The sequence below is a fragment of the Leucoraja erinacea genome, chromosome 10 (assembly GCF_028641065.1).
Source record: "Leucoraja erinacea ecotype New England chromosome 10, Leri_hhj_1, whole genome shotgun sequence".
Lineage (NCBI taxonomy): Eukaryota > Metazoa > Chordata > Chondrichthyes > Rajiformes > Rajidae > Leucoraja > Leucoraja erinaceus.
Genome location: NC_073386.1, coordinates 41,067,359 through 41,093,364, shown reverse-complemented (window position 1 = coordinate 41,093,364; position 26,006 = coordinate 41,067,359). Strand labels below are relative to the sequence as shown.

The 26,006-nt window shown below is 44.4% G+C and overlaps 1 protein-coding gene across 2 annotated transcripts in view; it reads right to left on the bottom strand.

The window, feature by feature from the left end:
• LOC129701067 (xenotropic and polytropic retrovirus receptor 1 homolog) overlaps positions 1-23,972 on the bottom strand; it is a 198,857-nt gene extending 174,885 nt beyond the window's left edge. Inside the window, exon 1 of one of the 2 annotated variants that reach the window (XM_055642017.1) lies at positions 23,674-23,972. In XM_055642017.1, coding sequence (XP_055497992.1) covers positions 23,674-23,742 — 69 coding nt within the window. In that variant the 5' untranslated portion in view covers positions 23,743-23,972. The remainder of the gene's footprint in view (positions 1-23,673) is intronic. The other variant, XM_055642019.1, reaches the window with a different exon arrangement.
• Positions 23,973-26,006: the final 2,034 nt, after the last annotated feature.

Below are 26,006 nucleotides of genomic sequence, written 5' to 3'. Positions count from 1 at the left end.
AGAAATGTATCATGTGAACATTAAAACAATGTTTTGAGAACATTGTTTTAATGTTCTCCAGTTTGTCTTATGTGGGGGGAGGGGGAGGGGATCGGGGGAATTTTTTTTTTCAGGTTCTTACCTTGCCGGAGATGTGATTAATTTTCGGATCGCATTCTCCGGGCGCTCTGCGGCCTTCCATCGATGGCCTTCCTTGCCTGGGATCGCTCCAACTGCGGCCTGCGGACTTTAACATCAAGACCTCGCAGTCTCAGGAGAGGCCGAGTCGGGAAGCTCCAACGACGCAGACGGTTCGATCGCCCGCGCAGGGGAGCTGACATCGTTTCGACGAGGATGGCCCAAACACCGCTGGCTACGGGAGTCAAGATTGTCCCGTCAACGGAGGGCTTGAGGCCCCTAACCGCGGGAGAACAAAGGGAATGGACAAATTTGATTTTGCCTTCCATCACAGTGAGGAATATGTAGGAGGCACTGTGGTGGATGTTCATGTTAAAATGTGTTATGGGTGTTCTGTTGTTTTTTATTTGTATGAGTGACTTGGCAAATGAAATTCCTCGTATGTTGCAAAACATACTTGGCAAATAAAGTACTATTCTGATTCTGATTCTGATATAAATGCAAGTACTTTCTTTTAAACCAATGGTGGTCCAGCTGCAATGAGGTCTTTTAAAAGGTATATTTTGCCAACACCTCTGCAGGTTAAGGTTAATACTGGCTTGCTAAAGGCTTAGTCGACGTGGACAGACCGTTAGTTCAATGCTTGATCCATTTGAACCTTGCCCTGAAAATTCTCAGAACCAAGACGTAACAGATTCCAAATTGTTTCTCAGAATAACTCAGGGAAAAAATGTCAAGGTTGCAAGATCTTTGGCTCAAAAGCAGAAAAACAATGTTGTTTAACCCTGATTAATGCAGCACAAAGCAGAAAGAAAATACAAATAAAACGTGAGATCATTCATCAAAATTTACTTTGTGAGCAATTTTCCTACATATCTGGCATGTAACCATTACAGAACTCCTGTAATGTAATTTATAGTAACTGAAACAGCCTGACTCATGCATTTTACAGGCACGACTATTATTGTGAAACAGTGCTTATTGAGAAATATTATGTCCCATATCATGTGAGCACTTCAGCAGCATATTTTTAAAAGTCTCCCTGGAAATTTTATGTTTCTTTCTTCAATTATTTTATTTTAATATATTATTTCCTCACCATTTAAATGGACGACTCTTTCCAACTTTTAAAATTCCTTTAACATAATAAAAGGGCAATAACAATTTTACAGCATATGATAAGAGGTATAAAATGCTTATGTCATGTATCCTCTCCTTTAAAAACATTCGTAAAGCCCACCTTTGAGATTCAATTAAAGAGGTAGACTTGATGAAGCTTTTGAAGAAGGAAAAGGCAGCAACCTTTGACAGAGTTGGTTGGAAGAACAATCCAAACTGCGGTGATAAGATTATTTGATTTCATGGTTGACAATAAATGTGTGGGGGGAGGGGGGGATGTGGGGGAGGGGGGTGTGTGTGGGCGGGGAGGGGGGTGTGTGTGGGCGGGGGAGGGGGTGTGTGTGGGGGGGGAGGTTGTGGGGAGGTGTGTGGGCGGGGGGGGAGGTTGTGGGTGGAGCTGTGGGGAGAGGGGTGGGGGGTGAGCTCGGAGAAAAAGACGGGGAAGAGCCATGGGGGAGAGGGGGGGGCGTCACGGGGGAGGGGAGGAGGAGCCAGCGAGGGGAACTCATCCCAAAGGACTTTTTAAGGGCTAGAAAATACAACAGGTACAAATCTATATTCACAGTAATTCAATGTAGAAAACAAAAATAATTTTCATAAATGCTTTTACAGCAACGTAAACTACAGTGCAAATAGTTATGAAAGTCATGTTTGAGTATGATTTCTCTCACCATGTAACTACTACCACTACACTCTTGAAGGCATTGACAATATAGGGTTAAAGGAGAAAGCAAAGGCTGTGCCCAATGGCCATTCATTTTGATTTGCTGGATGGAAATCAGGAATTGAAATTTCAGCTGTCAGCACCTTCCTTTCTCGATCAAGGAAAACAATTACAATATCCTGGAGAGGCAATGAACAGCAGATGTTGGAATCTTGAGCAAAGAACAAGGTGCTGGAGGAATTCAGCGAGTTAGACAACATCTGGCGAGGGAAATGGGCAAATTACATTTTGGGTCGGGACCCTTCTTCAGACTGACTGGAGTAGGGGGGAGAAAGTTAGAAAAGAGAGGTAGGGGTGGGACAAAGCCTGGCAGGTAATGAGTGGAGAATAACACAAAATGCTGGAGTAACTCAGAGGATCAGATAGCATCTGTGGAGAAAAGGTATAGGTGACCTTTCGGGTAGAGACCCTTCGTCAGGGGAAAGGGAATTGAGAGATATAGACAGTGACATAGAAAGATAGAAAAGAAATGAATGAAAGATATGCAAAAAAGTAACTATGATAAAGGAAACGGGCCATTGTTAGCTGTTGGGTAGGTGAAAACGAGTTATACAGACGATGAAACTCACCAAGGCGACAGTGAAACTAGTACATGACTAAGGTGGGGCAGGGACAGAGAGAGAGGGGTTGCAAGGGTTACTTGGTTAGAGAAATCAATACTCATACCGCTGGGTTGTAAGCTGCCCAAGCTGTTACTCCAATTTGCATTTGGCCTCACTCTGATAATGGAGGAGGCCCAGGCCATAAAGGTTAATGTGGGAATGGAAAGGGGTTAAAGTGTTTGGCAACCGGAAATACAGGTGAGGGGGTGGGGTAATTGGTAGATGGATGGAGTAGCTGACACAAAATTAGAGGGTGAAAAAGAGACAAAACACATGCCAGATAAGCAAGGAACTTCTAACGTTTGTTACTTACTTTACCCTGTACTTTTCTAAATGGGTCCATAGTGACTCATGGGTGCTTGGTTTTGAACACACAAGTGTGTTCTAAGTGTACATTTAGAATTTACAATTGCATTACTACACAATATAATGGAGGGTGTCCACAGTTTGAAAGTGAGATATTATCTCCACAAGGACTTCTACCAATGTACAGGTACATTTGTGCTGAACACACTGGTGAGAATGAGTTTGCATGTTCCTTTAGTTCACCTACCACAAGCTATATACCTTATCTTACAACTACTTCCTTAGCTCATTCAGTGATGGTGTTACTGAGCCTCTCTTGGTAATGGACATTGAAGACCTCCACCCAAAAAAGTTTCTGGTTTCTGCTTTCAGTACTTCCTCCAGGGTAATTTAATATGGAAGATTATCAATTCATTAACAATTGAAGAAAGTAGCTTGTATTTAGGAGAAACCTTCTTCCCCATGTTTGACCTGATGGCATGAAAGTTCAAAGCATCCACAGTTCGGGAGACAATTTTGAGGACTGCTGGGTTCCAGCCTTTGTAAATTCATCATCACCTCTGGTGAGGTTGACCTACTAAGGGGAAGTTCATACGCAATGATTATATTTATGAAGACAGAAGAGACTGCGGATGCTGGAATTTTGAGGGAAAAACAAAGTGCCGGTGAAATTCAGCAGGTCAGACAGCATTAGCTCAGTTGCTGCCCGACCTGTTGAATTCCTCCAACATTTTGTTGCTAAATAATATATTGGATAAGTCTGACATAGAACAGAGAACATATGGCCCACAATGTTTGTGCCAAATATGAAGCCAAGTTAAACTGATCTCATCTGCTTGTACATGATCCATATCTCTCTATTCCCTGCATTTCCATGTGCCTATGTAAAAGACCCTTAAACACCACTTTCATATCTGCCTCCACCACCATCCCTGGCAATGCGTTCAGGCCCCCACTACTCTGTAAAAAAACTTGCTCCTCACATCTCCATTAAACTTCCCCCCTCTCACCTTATAGCTATGCCCTCCAGTTTATGTTATCTGTGAGGTATGACAATAAGCTCAGATGTCAAACAAAGGATTTTGCACTGTCAAATGCATACACACACAATATTTTTTCAGCATGGCAAAATTCCATGTTTATACAACATGGAGCTCAGCATACTTTATAAAGTTTCAGAAAGTTCCCTAAGAAACTCAACAGAACTGATTTAGCAATTGGATTATATAGGCAAATTCCAATCAGTCAAAGGTGAAAAAAGGCACCTGTCAAATCATGAAAACAAAAAAAATGCTTGCATAAAGCGGATACATTCCAACACAGTTATAATCCCGATTATGTTACACACAGTAAACTTTAACATTGATATTTTTAATCTGTTTACTTGTGGCAGCTCTGGGAAAGCTGTGAGCAATTCTACAAAATCATCAGTTAACACATTTTGCAATACAAAGACTTAGAAACCTCTGTCTGCCACTGGAGATTTATAATGACAACGTTAGGTATATGCTTTGACCAAAAATGTAAGATTTTATTTTCATTGTGGTATGTGGTAATGATGCATGGGAAGAACTTATATCATGATTGGCACTCCTTTTGTAATTATACTTGCACAGATTCCGAAGTTATCGACGAATCAAGTTTAAAAAAGGGAGAAAAAAAAACGGTTCTCACGCACAGCCAGTTCCACTGATGATGTCACAGTGCAATTCACAGTGCACCAATCACAACGGGCTCTCAAGCTGCCGAGTGCCACAATGACATCACAATGGGACGTTGCCAACGGTAACCGCAGCATGAGGTTGCTGCCCCTGTACCAATATCTGAAGGGGCTGCTCCTCAAGTTCTGGTTGCATTTTAGACCCACGATCCTGGTGTTTGGACACATGGCAGGGAGTATGGAGGGCCGATCGGGGAAGGGGGAGGGGGAGGATCACCCTGTCGGTTTGCTCCTGGGCCTGGCCGAGATGCCCATTTGCGGGTCCAGGCAGCGGGCGGTCGATGGTCACACCAGCGTCAGCTGCCTGCCCCTCTTCCGGGCCTACGTCCGTGCTCGCAAGTACCTGTAGAGGTAACACGCAGTGTCCACGGGGACGATGGGGGCCTTCCAGAGGAGAATGCTGCGCGCTGCCATTGAGGTGGAGAGGGAGAGAGACAAAGTCAGACAGAAAGAGAGAGAGAGAGAGAGAGAGAGAGAGAGTGAGAGAGTGCCCCCCCCCCCACACGTCGAGTCCATGCTGCCCGCCCCTCGCCCGCCCCCCTCCCCTGTCCCCCCTCCCCAATGTGGGGACCATTGATTGCCTCCATAAATTCCATAATTTTCCTTGTGGGGCTGATTGGCTCCGAGGGAGCGCCTGTCTCCTGGGTGAGCGCCGATGCCGCGTGCCTCTCCCGCATTAGGGGAAAGGGCCCAACGGGTCCCACTTGGTCTAGTATCTATATAATTTAAAGTCTTGACCACTTTCTGTCTGCACTGTATATTGACTTTAGAAAACACGCTACCATATATCACTATGATTTTTGGCCATCTTACCCACAGTCTTCCTCCGTTGAGCAGGCCCCGAGGATTCTTCCCATCGGTAAAAAATAAAAAAGTTATGAGTGTTTAAAAAACCTTGAGATCTTCTCGACTGTCAATCACCGCGATGAAGGTAATGCCACATCCCGGGCAGGGGGAGGGGTGGCAGGGCTATAAAACCCCGGATGCCTGAACATGACTCAGTAATTCTGCAAGATCGCAAAGTAGAGGCCACGACTCTCATTCTAGGCTGTGAATCAACTGAACTGCGAGTCTGCAATGTACTTGAAATAAATGATTTGTTAGCCCTTAATGAAAATGAAATTAGTTGCTTGGGCCTGCCCTGTGCTTGAAACTGCAATGGCAATGGAAGTGAAGTGAAAATGCAATGAGCTGTTTGGCTTGGCCTGCCCTGTGCTTGAAACTGCAATGGGAATGGAAGTGAAATGAAAATGCAATCAGCTGTTTGGCCTGCCCTGTGCTTGAAATTTCCATGGCAATGGAAGTGAAATGAAAATGCAATTAGCTGTATGGCCTGCTCTGTGCTTGAAACTGCAATGGCAATGGAAGTGAAATGAAAATGCAATCAGCTCTATGGCCTGCCCTGTGCTTGAACCAGCAATGGCAATGGAATTGAAATGAAAATGCAATGAGCTGTTTGGCCTGCCCTGTGCTTGAAACTGTAATGGCAATGGAAATGAAAATGCAATGAGCTGTGTAGCCTGCCCTATGCTTGGAATGAAATTGAAATGGAGTTGTTTGGCCTGCCTGAAACCACTAATTTCGGCCCACAGGGCCCCTATTAGCCGAGAAACCAGTCCCTTTTGCCCAAAATGCCCGTATTAGCCCAGGAGGAGCATTTTGGCCACAAGGGCCCCTGCCAGGCCAGGAAAAGTCCAGATAAAGTGCCTTTCACTGAGATTTCACTCATTTTTTAAAGCCCCGTCAGCCAATCAGGCCTGTACTAGCCCAGAAGGGGTCCCTTCGGCCCATCAGTTTGTATTCCCCCTGCAAGTATTAAATCTCACCCCAGTATTTTTCTCCCTCCCATCATTGGCTCCCTGTGAGATCCAGGCCAGGATAGACTTTCCTCCTTCATTGCTGTGAGCTGCAGAATGTCTAAAATTGTTTCTCCATCCTCTCTCCCTTCTCTCTCACAGTCTCTCACCTGTTTAGGGCAGAATTTCTGGCAGTTTCTGAGCTGCCAGCCCACCAGGCCTGAGTGACTGAGCTGCCAGCCCACCTGAGCTGCCAGCCCACCAGGCCTGAGTTTCTGAGCTGCCAGCCCACCAGGCCTGAGTGACTGAGCTGCCAGCCCACCAGGCCTGAGTGACTGAGCTGCCAGCCCACCAGGCCTGATTGACTGAGCTGCCAGCCCACCAGGCCCCTGATTGACTGAGCTGCCAGCCCACCAGGTCTGAGTGACTGAGCTGCCAGCCCAAGCATCCATTCGGCCCACAATGTCCATTCTAGCCCTCTGGAAACCGGCCCACAACACCCATCATATTAGCGCTCCAGAAAGCCCCACCCCCACTGGCAACCAATATTGGAATTGGTGAAGAGGTAGAATATTGCATTGGGGGACCAGCCCTCTCGTGTGAACATGGGATCCAACGGTTCCCACATAGTCTAGTATATTACTAATACTCTCATCTTGTCTGTGAGTTTGTGTATTTGTTTGCCAGCTTTTCATGACCTGAACTACGCCAAAACGGTACACGATACAGCTACAATTTTTGCACCACCTTGCTTACAATTGTTATGTGGTGTAGTGTATCAAGTTTCGCTCAGATTGATGTTTTATTTTACAAGGGTCACATTTTTGAGAAAGTTTGAGAAAGAATCACTTGAACACCGCGGTGCCAGTTTGGCAGTTAACAGCTATGACGTCACAATGGGATCTCATTCACATAAACCGCCCATTTTACAAACACCTCCACGGGTCCTCTATTCACTTTATTAACTTTTTGACAATTTCTGCTGTCAACTGCACAACTTTGAATGCGGCAGTCGCGCCTGCGCAGTGTGGGACCGTCAGCCACGCATGCGATGTTTGGTGGAATATTGCGTTGGAATGGAACCCAACGGGTCCACTCTTGGTCTATAAAAGCAGTAAAAAGCTGGTTACATAGGCAAATGGAATTCAATCTGAAAAAGTGCAAGAAAGACACTAAGTGTTGGAATAATTCAGCGGGTCAGGCAGCACCTCTCGAGATCATGAATAGATGACGTTTTGGGTCAAGACCCATCTTCAGACTGCTTTTCGGTCTGTTCTTCAGAGATGCTACCCGACCTGCTGAGGTACTTCAGCACTTTTTGTCTTTTATTAGAGAATTCAGGTTTTGAGGAGAAACTGATTGGATTTGGGTTTTTATTAGGATTAAAGGCGAGTTGGGGAAAAAAATAATCACACAAAGGGTAGCATTGGTTTGGAAATCGCTGCCTGTAAAGGTGGTGGATGTAAGAGATTCTAATCATGTTTGAAAGGAGAGCATTAACGATCCCAAACCTACATGACCACAGACAAAGAATGGGATGCAGCAAGTCTTAATTAAAATCAAAATAACCGTAATCATTACGATCAACATGGGCACAGAGGGCCAAAAAATGTATTAACTTCAAATTATTAGCTAAACTGCCTTTTATAAACTGGATGTTGACGATCCTCCAATCTGGTAACAATTCCAAATGAATCAGGTTAAAAAAAAAAATCAACTGAATTTTATATCTAATATAATACCATGAATTCAGTATAAAACATTAACGTGCAGTTTTTATAGAACCATTAATGGCAGTTGACCCCAACTATGTGAAGAGAATTTGCTATGAACATTAAACTATTAAGCACCTCAAATGATTTGTATTCCATTTATTTCTCCCATTCTACTTGTTTTATGTGTTCACCAACATTCCTTTTCTCCCTTTGTTTTCAGGTCTATCAGGTGGCCACATTTCTCTAGAGACCAGATGAGTGGATTCACAACCCCAATTAATTCCACACATAATTGGAATCAGACAGCCAAGAGAAATGATGAAATCAGAATCCATCTGCTAGTATTCTGTGATACACCGTGCTGGAGTTTTGATACCACTAATGGTATCCAAATGGCTGGATCTCCAGCCATTGGGATATTGGGAAACCTCATCAGGATTTACTGTTTGGAGTGACACATGGTTTAATTGATATTTCCTAAATAATTTATTCCTCTACAGAAAAGTACCCGATTATACTCAACACAACAATAATCTTGGAAACATGACGAAAAACAATCTAACATTGTTCTCCATCTCAGGTTGGGCTTTTAATATGCAATTCCCTCCATAATGTTTGAGAAAAAGACCCATTATTTATTTGCCTCTGTACTCCACAATTTGAGATTTGTAATAGAAAGAAAAATCGCATGTGGTTAAAGTGCACATTGTCAGATTATAATAAAAGCCATTTTTATACATTTTGGTTTCACCATGCAGAAATTACAGCAGTGTTTATACATAGTCCCCCCATTTCAGGGCACCATAATGTTTGGGACACAGCAATGTCCTGCAAATGAAAGTAATCATGTTTAGTATTATGTTGCATATCCTTTGCATGCAATGACTGCTTGAAGTCTGCGATTCATGGACATCACCAGTTGCTGGGTGTCTTCTTTGGCGATGCTCTGCCAGGCCTGTATTGCAGCCAACTATAGCTTATGCCTGTTTCTCTGCATATGGGCTAGTCCCCTTCAGTTTTCTCTTCAGCATATAAACGGCATGCTCAATTGGGTTCACTCAAGAATTTACAATTTTTTAGCTTTGAAAAACTCCTTTGTTGTTTTAGCAGTATGTTTGGGATCATTGTCTTGCTGTAGAATGAACCGCCGGCCAATGAGTTTTAAGGCATTTGTTTGAACTTGAGCAGATAGGATGTGTCTATACATTTCAGAATTCATTATGCTACTACCATCAGCAGTTGTATCATCAATGAAGATAAGAGAGCAGCCATCCATGCCCAGGCCATTACACCCCCACCACCGTGTTCCACAGATGTGGTGTTCTGCTTTGGATTGTGGGCAGTTCCGTCTCTCCTCCATACTTTGCTCTTGCCATTGCTCTGATATAAGTTAATCGTCATCTCATCTGTCCACAAGACCTTTTTCCAGAACTGTGGTTGCTCTTTTAAGTACTTTATAGCAAACTGTGCTCACCAGTGCTCTCTTTCTTCTTAATGATATTCCAAACAGTTGATTTGGATGATGTCTCTAACAGTTTTATTCTTGTTTCTCAGTCTCATAATGGCTTTTTTGACTTTCATTGGCATAACATTGGTCCTCATGTTAACAACCATCAATAAAAGTTTCCAAACGTGATGGAAAGACTAGAGGAAAAACTAGGTGCCGAGAGCACTCTTATACCTGCATTAAAGAGGAAATTAATCGCACCTGAAGAATTACAAACGCCTGTGAAGCCATGCGTCCCAAACATTATGGTCTCCTGAAATGGGGGGGGACCATGTATAAAGACAGCTGTCATTTCTACACGGTGAAACCAAAATGTATTAAAACAAACTGTAATAAAATCTGACAATGTGTACTTTAACCACATGTGATATTTTCAATGACAAATCTCAAATTGTGGAGTACAGAAAAATATAAATAAATTAATGGTCTTTGTCCAAAACATATGGAGGGCACTGGAGAGACCCATCCACATCTATATACTTAAAAGTGTGTGAGTGTGTGAGAGTATGAGTGAGTGAGTGAGTGAGTGAGTGAGTGAGTGAGTGAGTGTTCACATCTTCTGATAAAGCAACAAGCTAATGGTTACATTTTTACATATTCCAGTAGAGAGCTTTTCCCCCAGATTCCGAAATCGCCTTATCTGAAAATTCCATGCTTTATTTCTCGAGTTATTACTGAAAATGTTCAAAAGTCTGACAAAACTTTGAATTGAAAGACGACTGTATTTCACTGATGATGTCACAATGGGTCTGCGTGCCTTTCTTCCTTGCGCTGCGAGGCACATCCCCCCCCCCCCGTTATTCAAGTCTCTGCCCCCCGCTCCAAAAGACGCAGAAAGAATGAGCAAGTCGAGCCTGCCCTGCTCGTCGAGTCCACGCAACCCCCCCCCCTCTCTGCCCTCGTTGAGGGGATGGGACCAAGCTGTCAGATCTTCGGGTCGGGTCCTCTTTCTCTGCCCTCCTTCTCTCTGCCCTCACTCTCCATGCCTACCCTCTCCATGCCCACCCTCTCTGCCCTCCCCTCTCTCTATCTCTGCCCTCTCTCTCTCTGACCCCCCTCTCTCTTTCTTCCCTCCCTCTCTCTGCCCTCCCTCCCTCCCCCTCCCTCTCCCTCTCTCTCTCTCTGCCCCCCCCTCCCTCTCTATGCCCCTCCTTCTCTGGTCGCGCCTGAGGGTGGGGGGTATGCGTGAGTGGATCGGGCGGGGGATGGGGTAAAAAGAGCAAATGAATAATATCAATATATCAAGGGGGGTGGTTAGTGTATGTGTGTGTGTGGGGGGTGGTAGTGTGTGTGTGTGTGACGCCACAGGCAGCCCCCGCAACCAACGGATCCCACTTGGTCTAGTATATTACTAAAAGTCTCGTCTTGTTTGGACTTCTGTCTGTCTGCGTGCAATCTCAAGGAACTACGCCAAAACGGTACACAATAGCGCGGAAATAGCACCACCTTACTCACCATTGACCCGTGGTTGTTTGTATCAAGTTTCATTCAGATTGATGTTATATTTCACAAGTTATCACATTTTTAAGTTTACTAAATCCACTTTGATTTTACATCTACTACAAACCCACTGACTCCTATGGCTATCTGGACTACACTTCTTCCCACCCTGCTTCCTGGAAGGACTCTATCCCCTACTCCCAATTCCTCCGTCTGCGGCGCATCTGCACCCAGGATGAGATGTTCCAAACCAGAGCATCGGAGATATCCTCATTCTTTAGGGAACGGGGGTTATAGAAACATAAACATATTTTTAATTTAGCAAATTATTATACTATTGTCCTAATGCCAGGCTCACTAGTTTTCTGTCACCATTCATAAATTTAATTGCCTTAAAAAATAATGTTTTCTGCCACCAATTGTATTATGGGAGTACACAACATTTAAAAAAGAACAATACAGTGTAAGAAAGAGCTTGTATGAGGTAGTTGATAATTTGTATTTCAGCACTAAATATTTTAAAATAATAGAATTGGAAGCAGAATAATAGAATAGAAACATAGAAAATAGGTGCAGGAGTAGGCCATTCGGCCCTTCGAGCCTGCACCGCCATTCAATATGATCATGGCTGATCATCCAACTCAGTATCCTGTTCCTGCCTTCTCTCCATACCCCCTGATCCCTTTAGCCACAAGGGCCACATCTAACTCCCTCTTAAATATAGCCAATGAACTGGCCTCAACTACCTTCTGCGGCAGAGAATTCCAGAGATTCACCACTCTCTGTGTGAAAAACGTTTTCCTCATCTCGGTCCTAAAAGATTTCCCCCTTATCCTTAAACTGTGACCCCTTATTTAATGTTCCCTGCAATTCAATTTCCTGATCATAGCGAGCTCAACCAACAGTGGGTGCTTGAAGCATGTGCATCCAGCTTGTGTCCTGTTATAATAACTGACTTTTCACAAGCAGATTTGATAAACTAGGCTGAACATTGTCGTTTTTCTCGCATAACACAGCCAAAATTTTGGTAGTTGGCATTCTATGAGAGGATAGGGGACTGAAGAGGGACGGTGAGATGCGTTCACATTGATCTCATATTTTACGTCATTGCCATTTTATACTTCAAAAACATTGCAGTCGCGCGCTCCCACTTGCCGGCTGCGCCTGCGCAATTGGAGGAGGTTTTCCGTCACTCACGTCACAACGGGGATCTCTGGTCTCACAACGGGAACCCGTCAGCCTGTCAGTTGGGGGCTATGGGTGAGTGGTGGAATATTGCGTTAGGGGACTGGCCCAACGGGTCCGCACTTGGTCTAGTTATCCACTATAGTTTCCTTTAAGGCCTTATGTAATTACCTATTTCCATCTTTTAATTTTCTTTCAAGCTCATTTTCGGGCACTGAGAACGGAAAAATCAAACCCTATCGTTGTTAAATCTTCCAAGAGCAGGGGTTGAAATTAACGGTTGCCCAGGTGCAAATGGCCACCTAAAGTCCTGCTGGGCAACCTAAAAGCCCGGTCATTTTGCCCGGCTTGACATTGCAGATACTGGCTCATACCGAAGATAGACACAAAAAACTGGTGTAACCCAGCGGGTCAGGCAGCATCTCTGGAGAAAAGGAATAAGTGATGTTTTGGGTCGGCGGCGGCGACAACTGTTGTGCAGGGTGACGGAGGGTCGGAGCGAATGATGGGCCCGCACAGCAGCAGTGACGGCGGCTCCACCTCCTCCTGCACCCCGCCCACCCTCATAGCGGCTGCTGCATGCTAGTCCACCAATAACGATAACCGCTTTCAAAACAAACCCTCCCGTACACATTGGCCGGGAGGAGGAAGGTGGAGGTGGCCCCCTTCCGCCGTCTGAAGCACCTGCACCGCTCGGCCCCGCACCTTCCTGTTGGCTAGCGGAGGAGGAGGGGAGGCGGTGGCAAGGAGATCCCAACTGCCTCCCCCTTTGGCGGCTGCACTTGGCGGTGGACAGGAATGGCTAAGGCAGCGCGGTGATGATGCTGGTGTTGTCCGAGGAGCGCCATCTCACCACCTCCTCTGCCCCTTCCCTCCTCCCTCTCTCTCTTGTATGCCCCCCTCCATCCCCCTTATCCGGGGACCCCTCTTCCCCATCCAGCACTGATCCCTATTCCCACCTCTATTCAATCCTCGCTGACATCCTCTGTGCTCCCCTCCCCATCTACCCCCCCCTCCCGATCTATTCATCCTGCATTGATCACCCTATCCACCTCGCATTGATTCTCCTGCCACTCCCCATCCATCCTACACTGGTCCCCCAATTCATCCTGTAGTGACCCCCCCTTCCCATCCATCCTGCACTGGCTCCATCCATTCAACCTGCACTGATCTCCTGATCAATCCTGTACTGCCCCCTTCCATTTATACTGCACCGATCCCCCCATCCATCCTGTAGTGATCAGCCCATTCATCCTGTAGTTATCCGCCCATTCATCCTGTAGTGATCCCCCCATTCATCCTGTAGTGATCCCACATCCATCCTGTAGTTTTCCCCCCCATCCATCCTGCACTGAGCCCCCCATCCATCCTGTAGTGATCAGCCCATCCATCCTGTAGTGATCCCCCCCATCCATCCTGCAGTGATCCCCCAATCCATCCTGTAGTGATCCCCCCATCCATCCTGTAGTGATCCCCCCCCCATCCATCCTGCAGTGATCCCCCCCATCCATCCTGCAGTGATGTCCCCCCATCCATCCTGTAGTGATCCCCCCCATCCATCCTGTACTGATCTCCCCCCATCCATCCCCGTACTGATCGCCCATTCAATCCCCACTGACATGCCCAGCGCTCTCCCTCACAATTTTACCTACAACCAACACGCACTAATTCCCCTGCCTCAATCAATCCATCCATCCAGCACCAATTGCCTTCTCACCCCCCCCCCCCCCCCCCCCCCCCATCTATCCATCCCGCACTGATTCACCACCCCCCCCCCCCCCCCCCGACCCTACTGTGCTGGAAATGTCTTCAGAGCGAACATTGGCTATGTTTGATAACGGAAATGTGTTTTAATTCCCAATGTTATTATTTGTTTTAATCCATAAAGATGGATTCATTAAATTGTGAACATATGAAACATTAAAACAGCAGTGTTCGATTGTCACTGCTGCCGTTGACACGTTATTACAGAATTCATGTTAATGGCAAATCAATGCTCTTAATATGGAGTATCAGTACTGTGGGTATTTAATGAGCAACATTCACACTATTCATTGGATTTGTCCAGGTTTTACTTCTACAGTTGGTCATATACATCACAAATTTGGTCAGGAGATATTTCAGTTGAAATTTTAATGTTAATTCTGAAGTGGGAATGGTGGAAACAGCGTTTATCAATAATTTTTTTTTAATCTGGTGCGTACAAATTGGGTATCTTCATTGCTGTTCACACCACATACATCTAATCTGAATGTCCAGTAATGTGGCGTTTTGACACCTTTAAACATATTGCCAATAGAACATTTGCTGCAGTTATGTCCTTTGGCCATCTCTTGTCAGTTAGTGCAATGTTTAACCTGTCAGATGGGTATAGTCAGTTTTAACAGCTATTATCATCAAATGCCTTTAGACATTTTCTTGCAACCTGTATATTTTGTTGTGGATATATTATGTGGGAAGCGAGAGTGTTTGTGTACCAATTGCAATAACGACCCATGCTATGGCCATGTCATGATAATTTTCAGTCCTCTACAGAAAACATGCTTGCATCCATCTGTAGTGTGCATGGTTAAGCATATATGTTACTATGGTCCAGGATTTATTGACACAGGTTGATCATACGCTGAAGAATCCAACCACATTTTTGTTTGGAAGTGGAAAGAAATAATAGAAATTGCATTCATTGCAACGTGTAAAAAGAGTTGAGAAACTGTATTATAATTTTGCTGCATGTCATTGTGATATATATATATATATCATGTCTTGATTGGTGAATATGTTTAGTTTGTGACTTCATTTGAAGTACAAATAATATGCGAATGCTTCATTGAGCATAATTCCGACTGGTAACTACGCACTTCGGCCAAACACATTATTGCACGCGTCATTCAAGCCGCCTTAAATGACCACCTAAACTGTCATTTGGCAAACTAAAAAGCTGCCTAGGTTGCCCGGCTGACAACAGAGAAAAAAAAGTTAAATGAGAGCCCTGAAGAGGCCATTCATAGTCTGTGAATGCTGTGGGCTATTGAACCATGGAGGACTCCTGTGTTCAGCCTGTCCTTATTCTCATCTAACATAAACAAAAAATATATTTTTCAAGTTAATAAATATTAGCAGCAGGAGAGGCAAATTATTTTTTCCTCTCTTTAGCTGAGAATCTGAAGCCAAATGTTCGATTACAACTACTATAGAAAACAAAGAGTTGGAATAGAAAACAGAGCATGGATCAATAGTTAGACACAAAATGCTGGAGTAACTCAGCAGGACGTGCAGCAGGGATCAATAGATCCTTCTCAGGTTTCTATGCTTTGACGGTATGATTTGTGCCTCGACCCCATTCAAAATGTAATTAAAAATACCTGAAGATTTGAATTCAAATTTGTGGATGTCGTGAAATTGAGTGGAAATTTGAGTTACAAAGAGGATGCAAAGGGGCATCAAGGAGGATATTGACAAACTGAATGAATGGGATTAGAATGTGGAACAATATAAAGTTATCCACTTTGGTAGAAAAAAACAAAAATACTGCATTTTGTTTATACAATAAACTGCTTGTTTGCTGCGTGGAGCTGTGGTTTACGGAGCTCCAAGCCACGGCGGCGCTGACCTCAACATCGCGGGGTGCTGGGATCCCTTTGCCGAGGGCTGCCAGCATGAATCTCCGCCCAGCTCGGCCTGTGGACTTCGGGAGCTGCGGTCTCCGGTAGGAAGTGGCCGATTCGGAGGTCCAAGCCACAGAATGTTCTCCCGTTCCGACGTCAGAGTTCTATCATCCCAGCGAGAGAGCCTGAGCACCGGGCCGCCCATAGCGGCGACAGCGGGGGGTTCAGGAGGTCCCGACCACGGGTGAACAATAGAGAGGATGACTGAATTTTGGTGCCTTCCCTCACAGTGGGAAACGTTGATTCCGCTGTGTGGGGATGTTTATGTTAAAGACTATCGTGTTCTGTGGGTTTTTTTTGTACGTATGGCTGTGTGGTGACCACAAATTTCACTGTACCAATTGGTGCATGGGCGAATAAATGTCTCTTGTCTTGACTTGTCTCTCACACTAAGTAGCTTTCGGCCAAGATCATAAACACAAGCTTCACTGTGGGTCTTGATCACTATCTGCCTCATTCACAATGTTGGGAAATATCTCACTTTACAATGGAAAACAGTACACATGAAACAATTTGCTTAAAAGCTCAAACTCTTAAACCTTTGAACCTGAATTCAAAACAATGTTTCACTGAGCATCTCCAAGGATTACTGTTAAAATACCCTTCGGTGATTTCTGGCTAAATATTTGTGGCAATGGAAGAAATTATTTAAGGCCAACTAAAACAAAAAAAATATTGTTTTTGCTGCTCTATAATTGCGATTTGTGTTAAGCTCCGAGTTGCGCTTCATAACATCAAGTTGTACTGCGGCACTAACATCGAGGAGCTGGCGGCCTTTTGCTGGGGATTGACTTTGGGTGCTCCAACTGCGGGAGCCTGTGGACTTAACATCGTGGAGCTCACAGTCCCTTGGTTAGGGATCAACTTCGGGAGCTCCAAACGCGCGAGCTCCCACCACCCCGAATGCGGATGGTTTGACTGCCCCGACCACGGGAGAATAGGAGGGAAGTAGATATATATGTTCAAGAAGGAACTGCAGATGCTGGAAGATCGAAGGTACACAAAAATGCTGGAGAAACTCAGCGGGTGCATATATATGTTATTGCCTTCCATCACAGTGCGCTGTCGTGGATGTTTATTTTCATTTTTATGTCGTTGTGTGTCTTGTTGCTTTTTTTGGTATGACTGTATGGCAAATCAAATTCTTTGTATGTTTTAACATACTTGGCTGACAAATTAATTACCATACAATACAATAAACAGCACGAGGCCTTAGGAATTCAAAGATATTGAGGAAACGAGGTAGGCTTTTAGAATCAGAGTGATACAGTGTGGAAACAGGCCCTTCAGTCCAACTTTCCCACACCGGCCAACATGTCCCTTCTACACTAGTCCCACCTGCCCGCATTTGGTCCATATCCCTCCAAGCCTGTCCTATTGATATACCTGTCTAACTATTTCTTAAATGTTTGGAATCATCCTTCCCTCAACTACCTCCTATGGCAGCTTGTTCCATACACCCATCACCCTTTGTGTGAAAAATCTACCCCTCAGATTCCTATTAAATCTTTTCCCCTTCACCTTAACCCTATCGTATTTCACGGCAATGAAGACGCACCCCCATCTTGAGTCGCTAAATTTTGAAAAAAGGGCCGGCGGGACAGGATCAAGTGTTTGGTTTAGTCAGTAGAAAGGAAGACGTGAAACTCTTTCAATGAGGCAATCTGGACCGGAGAGCCTCCATCTTAGCCTGGCCCACAATACGCTGTGCGGTTCAGGCCTGATACTTCCTGGCTCAGGGAGATCACATAACGGGGAGAGAGAGAGCCCGGGACGGAGCAGCCAGCCTTCCGCCCAGTAGCTACCCGCTAACCACCACCTCCACCAGTTGCGCCTGTGCCGAAGGACACCATGGCTAGCTTGCGAGCCAGCAGAAGGCGCTGAGGTGGTGGCCGGTTCCGCTGTCCGGTCCCGGCGGCCGCTCGCAGCCACCCAGGTCGGCTGCGTGCCCTGCAAATGGCTACAGTTCCCAGGTCGGCCCGCTTGCCCCAGGCCTGGCTGCAGTTCCCAGGTCGGCTATGTGCCCGGGAATGGCTGCAGTTCCCAGGTAGGCTATGTGCCCGGGAACGGCTGCAGATCCCAGATTGGCTCGCTTGCCCCAGGTCTGACTGTTGTGCCCAGGTCGGCTCGCTTGCCCCAGGTCTGGCTGTTGCGCCAAATTCGGCTCGCTTGCCCCAGGTCTGGCTGTTGTGCCCAGGTCGGCTCGCTTGCCCCAGGTCTGGCTGCAGTTCCCAGGTCACGAAAAATAATTGAAAAAAAAACGCGTGCGGGCCGGATGAGTTCAGGTTACGGGCCGGATCTGAGCCGTAGGTTGCCGACCCCTGTGTTAGGCCTCATTGTGTCCCCCCCATGTTTTAAAAGTGATTAGGCCCAAGTCTATCTTTCTTGGCTAACAAGCTAACCTTTGGTCTCCAAGACGCAGGTAAATTTTCGGGCCTTATTTTAGGGTAAAGAATAGCGTCTTTATTGCTGGGAAATACGGTATGTCCTCTGGTTCTCGATTCACCTACACTGGGCAAGAGACTCTGTGCATCTACCCAATCTATTCCTCCCATGATTTTATACACCTCGATAAGATCACCTCTCATCCTCCTGTGCTCCAAGGGATAGCCCCAGCATACTCAATCACCAAAAAGGCAACCCCAAAATCTTCCAGCATCCAACATAAAGTGGAAAGATATAGTGACATTTTTGTTTTCATTTCTGACATTCACCAATGTTTCATTAAAGTAGAAACCATCAGTGGGATGATTCTAGGCTATAATCCAAGTTCAGTATTCAGCCAAGTAAACCACAAGAGTTAGCTTTCAGAATTGCTGACATCATCTGTACTCTTTGCATAATTTTTAAGCAGTGATAATAGCATCCCTAAACACCCATTTCCCAGATCCTGGTGAATTACGAAGGCGTCTTCCGCTCTGTAATTATTATGATACTGGGTTTCCTTTTGTGTAAACCACTGTCGTCTGTCATCAAAACCATGAAAATTTGGTGTCATTCTGCTCCTCAGGTTATATATTCGATCATTCAGCCCTTGAAATATATCCAGATAGTTGGAATAATAGATTACTATGTGGTATAATTTAACAACAATTTATAGAATGTTTTCAACATTAAACATAAAACCTGACAGATAGTGTTAAAAAAAAGACCTCAGCAAGGAACAGTTTGAGCCTTTTTTAAGTGGAATAAAGCCAAGGGTGCAATTGTGTTGGAAATAGTGCAAAAGAGTTTTACCAGGTTCAAGGCAATAGGTTATGAAGAGAGATTGGATAAACTTGTTTTCTATGAAGCTAAAGAGCCTGAGGGCTGACCAAATTAAGAGAGACATAGATTAAGTAGATAGTCAAAAGCTTTTTTTCCCCATGGTAGCAGTATCAAAAACAAGAGGACAGTATTTAAGATAACAGAAGAGATGGTCTATGTTCAAGGAAATGCAGGATATCGAATGACTGAAAAGGAACCCATTGAAAGGGGAAAGAGGCTGCTAATGGCAAACTGAAAAATCACTCAGTACTTGATGTAAACAGTTTATCCCTATCTCTGTTTCATCTATTACAGCTGAGGGCTGATCCGATTATGAGAGGCATAGATTAGGTAGATAGTCAAAAGTTTTTTCCCCCCCATGGGGGTATCAAAAACAAGAGGACATTGTTTAAGATACACACAAAGTGCTTGAGCAACTCAATGGGTCAGGCCGCATCTCTGGAGAAAAAGGATAGGTGACGTTTCAGGTCAGGACCGTCCTGAGGTGGGAGTTTTACAGGGGATCTGGGCGGGTTTAATTTACAGAGTGGTCTGTAGGAACGGGCTGCCAAAGGAGATGGTGGATCAGATAAAATTATGCCCAAGAGGGATAGAAGATTGCAACCTTCCAGTGGTCCACCCTGTTTCGAAGAATGCAATCAACCTGGCATGCACAAACAGAAGATCAAACAGAACAAGTTGTCTTACAACTTTAGGCTGTGCACACCATACGCAAGAAGAAGAAGTTGCCCAAGAAACGTTCGGACAGACAATTAAATAGGTAAGGCAAGGCATAGAAGGTTTAGTTTAGTTTAGAGATACAGCATGGAAATAGGTCATTTTTGCCTAGCAAATCCGCACTGACCACCAATCACCTTTGCAAGTTCTATGTCATTCCACTTTCACATCCTACACACCATGGGCAATTTACAGAAGTCAATTAACCTATAAACCTGCACATCTTTGGAACATCGGAGGAAACCGGTGCACTCGGAACAACCCCACATGGATAACGTACAGACAACACCCAGTCAGATTTACACAGCAAAGATGAATGATGAACATCAGTTCTTAAAAAAATGAAATACAGAAAATGCAGGAATGCTTCATATCAGAAGTAGGAGATGTTAGAAATGATAAAAATCTAAGATGCAAAAGGAGAGGGAAGGTGAGAATGGAACAGATGGCCTGTGTTCAAGGAAATGCCAGAGATTAAATGACTGAAAAGGAAGCTATTGAAAGGTGAAAAAGGTGATTAGTTGCTAATGGCAAACTGAAAAATCAACAGGCCAATCAATATTTGATGTAAACAGTTTCTCCCTATCTCTATTTCACATGGACTTTCATCTATCAACGATTAATATTTGCTCTATTTCCTGGAAATATACAGGACATCTCCATAAAGAACAGTTTTCCTAGACTTTGTATCCTCTCATAGAATGCCAACTACCAAATTTTTGGCTGTGTTATGCGAGAAAAACGACAATGTTCAGCCTAGTGTATCAAATCTGCTTGTGAAAAGTCAGTTATTATAACAGGACACAAGCTGGATGCACATGCTTCAAGCACCCACTGTTGGTTGAGCTCGCTATGATCAGGAAATTGAATTGCAGGGAACATTAAATAAGGGGTCACAGTTTAAGGATAAGGGGGAAATCTTTTAGGACCGAGATGAGGAAAAGGTTTTTCACACAGAGAGTGGTGAATCTCTGGAATTCTCTGCCGCAGAAGGTAGTTGAGGCCAGTTCATTGGCTATATTTAAGAGGGAGTTAGATGTGGCCCTTGTGGCTAAAGGGATCAGGGGGTATGGAGAGAAGGCAGGAACAGGATACTGAGTTGGATGATCAGCCATGATCATATTGAATGGCGGTGCAGGCTCGAAGGGCCGAATGGCCTACTCCTGCACCTATTTTCTATGTTTCTATGTTTCTATTCTATTATTCTGCTTACAATTCTATTATTTTAAAATATTTATTGCTGAAATACAAATGATCAACTACCTCATACAAGCTCTTTCTTACACTGTATTGTTCTATTTTTAATGTTGTGTACTCCCATAATACAATTGGTGGCAGAAAAACATTATTTTTTAAGGCAATTAAATTTATGAATGGTGACAGAAAACTAGTGAGCCTGGCATTAGGACAATAGTATAATAATTTGCTAAATTATAAATAACAGCATGTTTAAGTCTGGTATGCCTAATTTACATATAAATGGTTATTGATTTTTAGGTTACTGAGTCACAGAGAGACACAGCACAGAAGTAGGCCCTTCAGCCCATTGAGTGAGCCACCCATTTTAATTTTACCTCAACCCTAAACCACACATTCTCGTCAGTTTTTCACTGCACTATACCACTCAACTAAGCAATGGTGACAATTTACGATAGTCAATTATCCTATCATCCTGCACATTTTGAGGATGTGGGAGGAAACTGGAACCCCCTGAGAAAACTCATTTAGTCATACAGAGAATGTACAAACTCCACACAGACACATCGGAGGTCGGGAGTGTATCTGGGTCACTGTAGCCAAGAAGCAGCAGGTCTACTAGCCGTCTCACTGTTCCACTCAACCATACATACATTGCACAAAGGTGTTCATTTACTGAACATAACAACACAGTTAATAGAGGTAGCACTGTGGCTGAATCCCTCCAACTAGGGATGGAAAAAGCAACCACAGCATCTCTGTAACACTACATTCAATATTACTGCAGCGCTAACAGATTTTCTTTCTCTCTTATTGTAGAGACTCTTCGTCAATATCATGTACTAGGACAGTGACTGCATTTCAAGTTCTTCATTGATTGTAAAATATTTTGGGTTAGTCTGAAAGACTATAAATACAAAAGCCATATCTTTCTTCACTGTCCCTTCAAATCCCAGCAAAGCATCAAAACTCTCAGACTCACCACACAGTTGATGTTAGAATATAAAAACAATGTAACATTTCAATACGGAGAAATATTACACATTAAAAAATAACTACTCTCTCCAACCTACAGTATATCAAAATTATGAATAATATAGCAGAATAATAACGTCAATAAAATATATTGTTGTAATTACAAAGGATACCCTCCTTCATTTCTGCCGGAGCATGACTACCCTTGCACCCGAACGTTACCTGGCATCCTCGTACATCGACCCATCCTCCTTTACACCCCCTTCCATCATTCTCCTATCACTCCCACAGTCTCCTCATCGTCCCTCATTACATTTACACACCAACCCATCAGGATTCTAAGTATCAAGACCTACCAGTCATGTTCATCAATCTTGCCTCCCACTTTCATTCCCCTCATCTTTGATGCAAGATGAGTATAAATTGATCATTGGCCTGCACTCAGTGGGCTAAATGGACTGTTTCTGTGCTATTTCTCTCTGTAACATTCACATCTGCCATTTGTTGCCCCGTCATCCTTGCAATCCTTTAGATGCGTCTTCACCCATTATTTCCTACATCACTCGCATCCACAACTCTCAGCTCTCCTATCACTTATGCCCCATTGCCCATCACCCCATACTCCTACCCACCAACTGCACTCCATAGAAATTGCCCAAAGCCCTCATCCTCTATCCACCATCCCCCAACCCTAGCTTTTCACCACTAACATCCTTGTTCCCCATCCACCACACCATAGCCCTTGCCCCTCTCATCATCCCACCATTATTGTTGCTTCTAAATGTCACCATTAATCCTATCCATCATGACAACATCTACCCCCTTACCTTCCACCATCGCTTGACCCCTACCGTTAGGTCCATCAGTATTGCCCCCAATTCATCAGCCAGCCATCCTGTGGTCATCATCTCAGACACCTTCATTTGTCACCATTGCCCTGTGCCCATCAATATACGTACCTCCACCTTACTCTCACTCTCGCCTCTACATGTCGCCCCATCGCCCACTCATCACCCGTCCCTACTCTCTCCTCCACTTATCACATCACTTTTCCCCACCCCTGCTTCCCCCTCTACTAGTCACCATTATTCTTGCCCACCATTACTTGCACCCCCACTGATTACCCTCACCCATACATCGCATTGCCACCCTCACCCCTGCCCGCTACCCTCACTGTTGCCCATCACCATCCCCATTACATGTTATGTCCCTGCCCATTAGCCTTGCCCCAGACTCTTCACCAGCCTCACTCACTCACTTGCCATTCTCTCCATCACCTCGGTATTCGCCCTTCACTCTCACGTTCTTCCTCTCTTCACTTTCAATCTCACTGCATTAGTGCCGAGTGATGCTCTACCTAGAGCCTTTCCGCGTACTACATCCAGATCCAGGTCTATCCCTATTGCCTGCCAACATCCCCTTCGCCAGTACCCTGGTTCTTTCACAGACCCTTTTTTTCTCACCGTGCCTCGCACTTTCTCCTAATCACTGTTAGTTTATTCTTCTCTTTCTCTTCCTCCTTCTCCGCACCCCCACCCCCATCACCATCACCATGAACCCGAACCAGCGAGCTGTCCCCGGTGCTATTAACCCATCCGCCTCCTGCCGGCTCGGTGCTCACCTCGTAACTGATGTACTGTTTGCGCCATTCCGGCGTGATGTGAGCTGATAAATGTTCGGCAAATTTCATGATTCGTGGAAGATTGCTCTCTTTAAAATTAAAAAATCCCAGCAGTGAGTTCGGGACATCTGCTAACTAAAGACCATTACTGAGCGAGATTCCGGTTCGCTCTGCGTGTTGTCGTTGGTAATGCTGCTCCCTCCCTCGCATAGACACCGACACTGACTGTCTACCAATGATCCGCCATCTTACTGATAATACACACATTCAGGGGCCGCGCACGGTCCAGCTGGGGGGGGGGGGGGGGAGGAAGGGGGCGGGCTGGCGAGCGCTAGCGTGAGCGCGCATCGGTGACCGCGCCCGCCCCCTCCCGGTCGCTGCAGAACGTCGCTGCGTCACCGCCCACGGAGAAGCAGAGAATAGAAGCACGCAAAGCTGCAGCGTCGGGCGGCGCATCACACCTGCTGCCGCTTGGCGCCGCCCACATTCTCCTCCGGGGTCTGATCAGTGCGAGCCGCCTCCCGCCCGCCATCGGCGCGCGCTGTGGAACCTCGAGCCGTTACTGGGACGCCGCTGGCAGTTCCGGGAAGTAGCCGCGGTTCGTCAGCCTCGGGCGATAAACATTATACCTTATTATTGTTATATATATTTTTTTTTAACGTTTGAATAGTAGATTCGCACAGTAGCCCAATTTGGCAGCCTACAGCTTTAGTTCTCTTGAGCATCATGTTGCAAAATAAGTGGAGAAAATAGAAAACATAAAGGCCACGTATGTTTTCGTGATGTAATAATTTCTAGGAAAGAGGAGCAGGCATCCTTTGGACAAGCAATGGACATTTATTTTGTTGTGAGAAATGAATGAACAGCGTTCAGAGATGCACCATCATGTTGGAGGGCAAGGCAGCAAGTCCATGGGAACACCACCACCTACAGGTTCCCCTTCAAGTCACACACTATCCTGACAGAAATATATCAAAACTAAATTCATCACTGGATACAATTGCAGCACCTCCCTACCCAGCAACATCGTGGGATCATCTGAAAAGATGAGGTTGGCTCACCACCAACTTCCTCACGGCAACATATGAAATTAATGCCCATTTCTTAAATGTTTAAAATTACATGGTACCCTCAGAATGCCCCAAATGTATTTGGCATTGTTGGATAAGGAATGAATGTTGGTCAGGTATCTCTCCAACTTCTCTTTGAGATGGTAAGAAATTACTTGCTATATTAGGTGTATTATATAGCAAGTAATAGTATTATACTGATAATATCTTGTTTTCATCTGTGTTTTTAATTATTACAGAGAATTTACGATCTGGACTAGCATTATTGTCCACTTTAGGAGGGCAGTTATGTGTCAACCACATTGGAGCCACCTCAGACTGGGCAGAAACAAATAAATTGTTCTATAAAATATATTGATGAGCTAGATGGGGGCTGACAGCAATCGGGCTGTTTCATTGGCAACATTAATAATCTATTTAATGAATTGAATTAAATTGAAATCATGGCTATGCCTCATAAACCCAGGTCAATAGGTAACTAGTCCACTAATTTGACCCAAAAAAAGACATAAAGTGCTGGAGTAACTCAGCGAGTCAGGAGAACTAGATGATAGGTCAGAAATGTAGGAGATAGAAAATAGGGATGAAGTTTATATTTGCAGAATGTGACTGATGCTCCAGGATCTCGAATTTTTATTTATCTGAGATTCATCGAAAGACATGTTATTTTTCAAGTTTGCTGACGCAACACAATAAACAATGCAGATTAAAGCAGAAATTTACAAAGGGATATGGAAAGGTTTTGTTAGAGGGTAAAAGAGTGGAAAATGAAGTTAGATTTGAAGTTAGATAAATGATTTCAGGTCATTTATTTTCGGCCTCAAAATAAAGATATTTAATTTTCCAAATGATTAAATCATTGGAAACTGATGATATTTAGCAGACCTCCTACAAATTGGACTGCAGAACACTGAAAGCTAGAGGCTAGCAACAAAATAATAAATAAAATGGCTGACAATGCAAGACACTTTAAGTGTTGAAATTGGTTTTCTAAAAAAAAAGGTTTTAGGATGAGATTTAAACTCATGGTCTTTAGATTCAGAATTGAGAGTGTTTATTAGTGGCATAACAATTCTTTGGCCGTCTCACTCTTATTGATGTCAAAGCCTGTTATATAATATTGCTACTTATTTGATAATACTGATTGGAATTTAATTAAATTATGTTCCATTTAACAAGGTAGACGAGTTGACTGTACAAATAATAACATATGAATATGATATAATAGCAACTCCAGCGACGTGTTTGAGGGGACGAACAAGA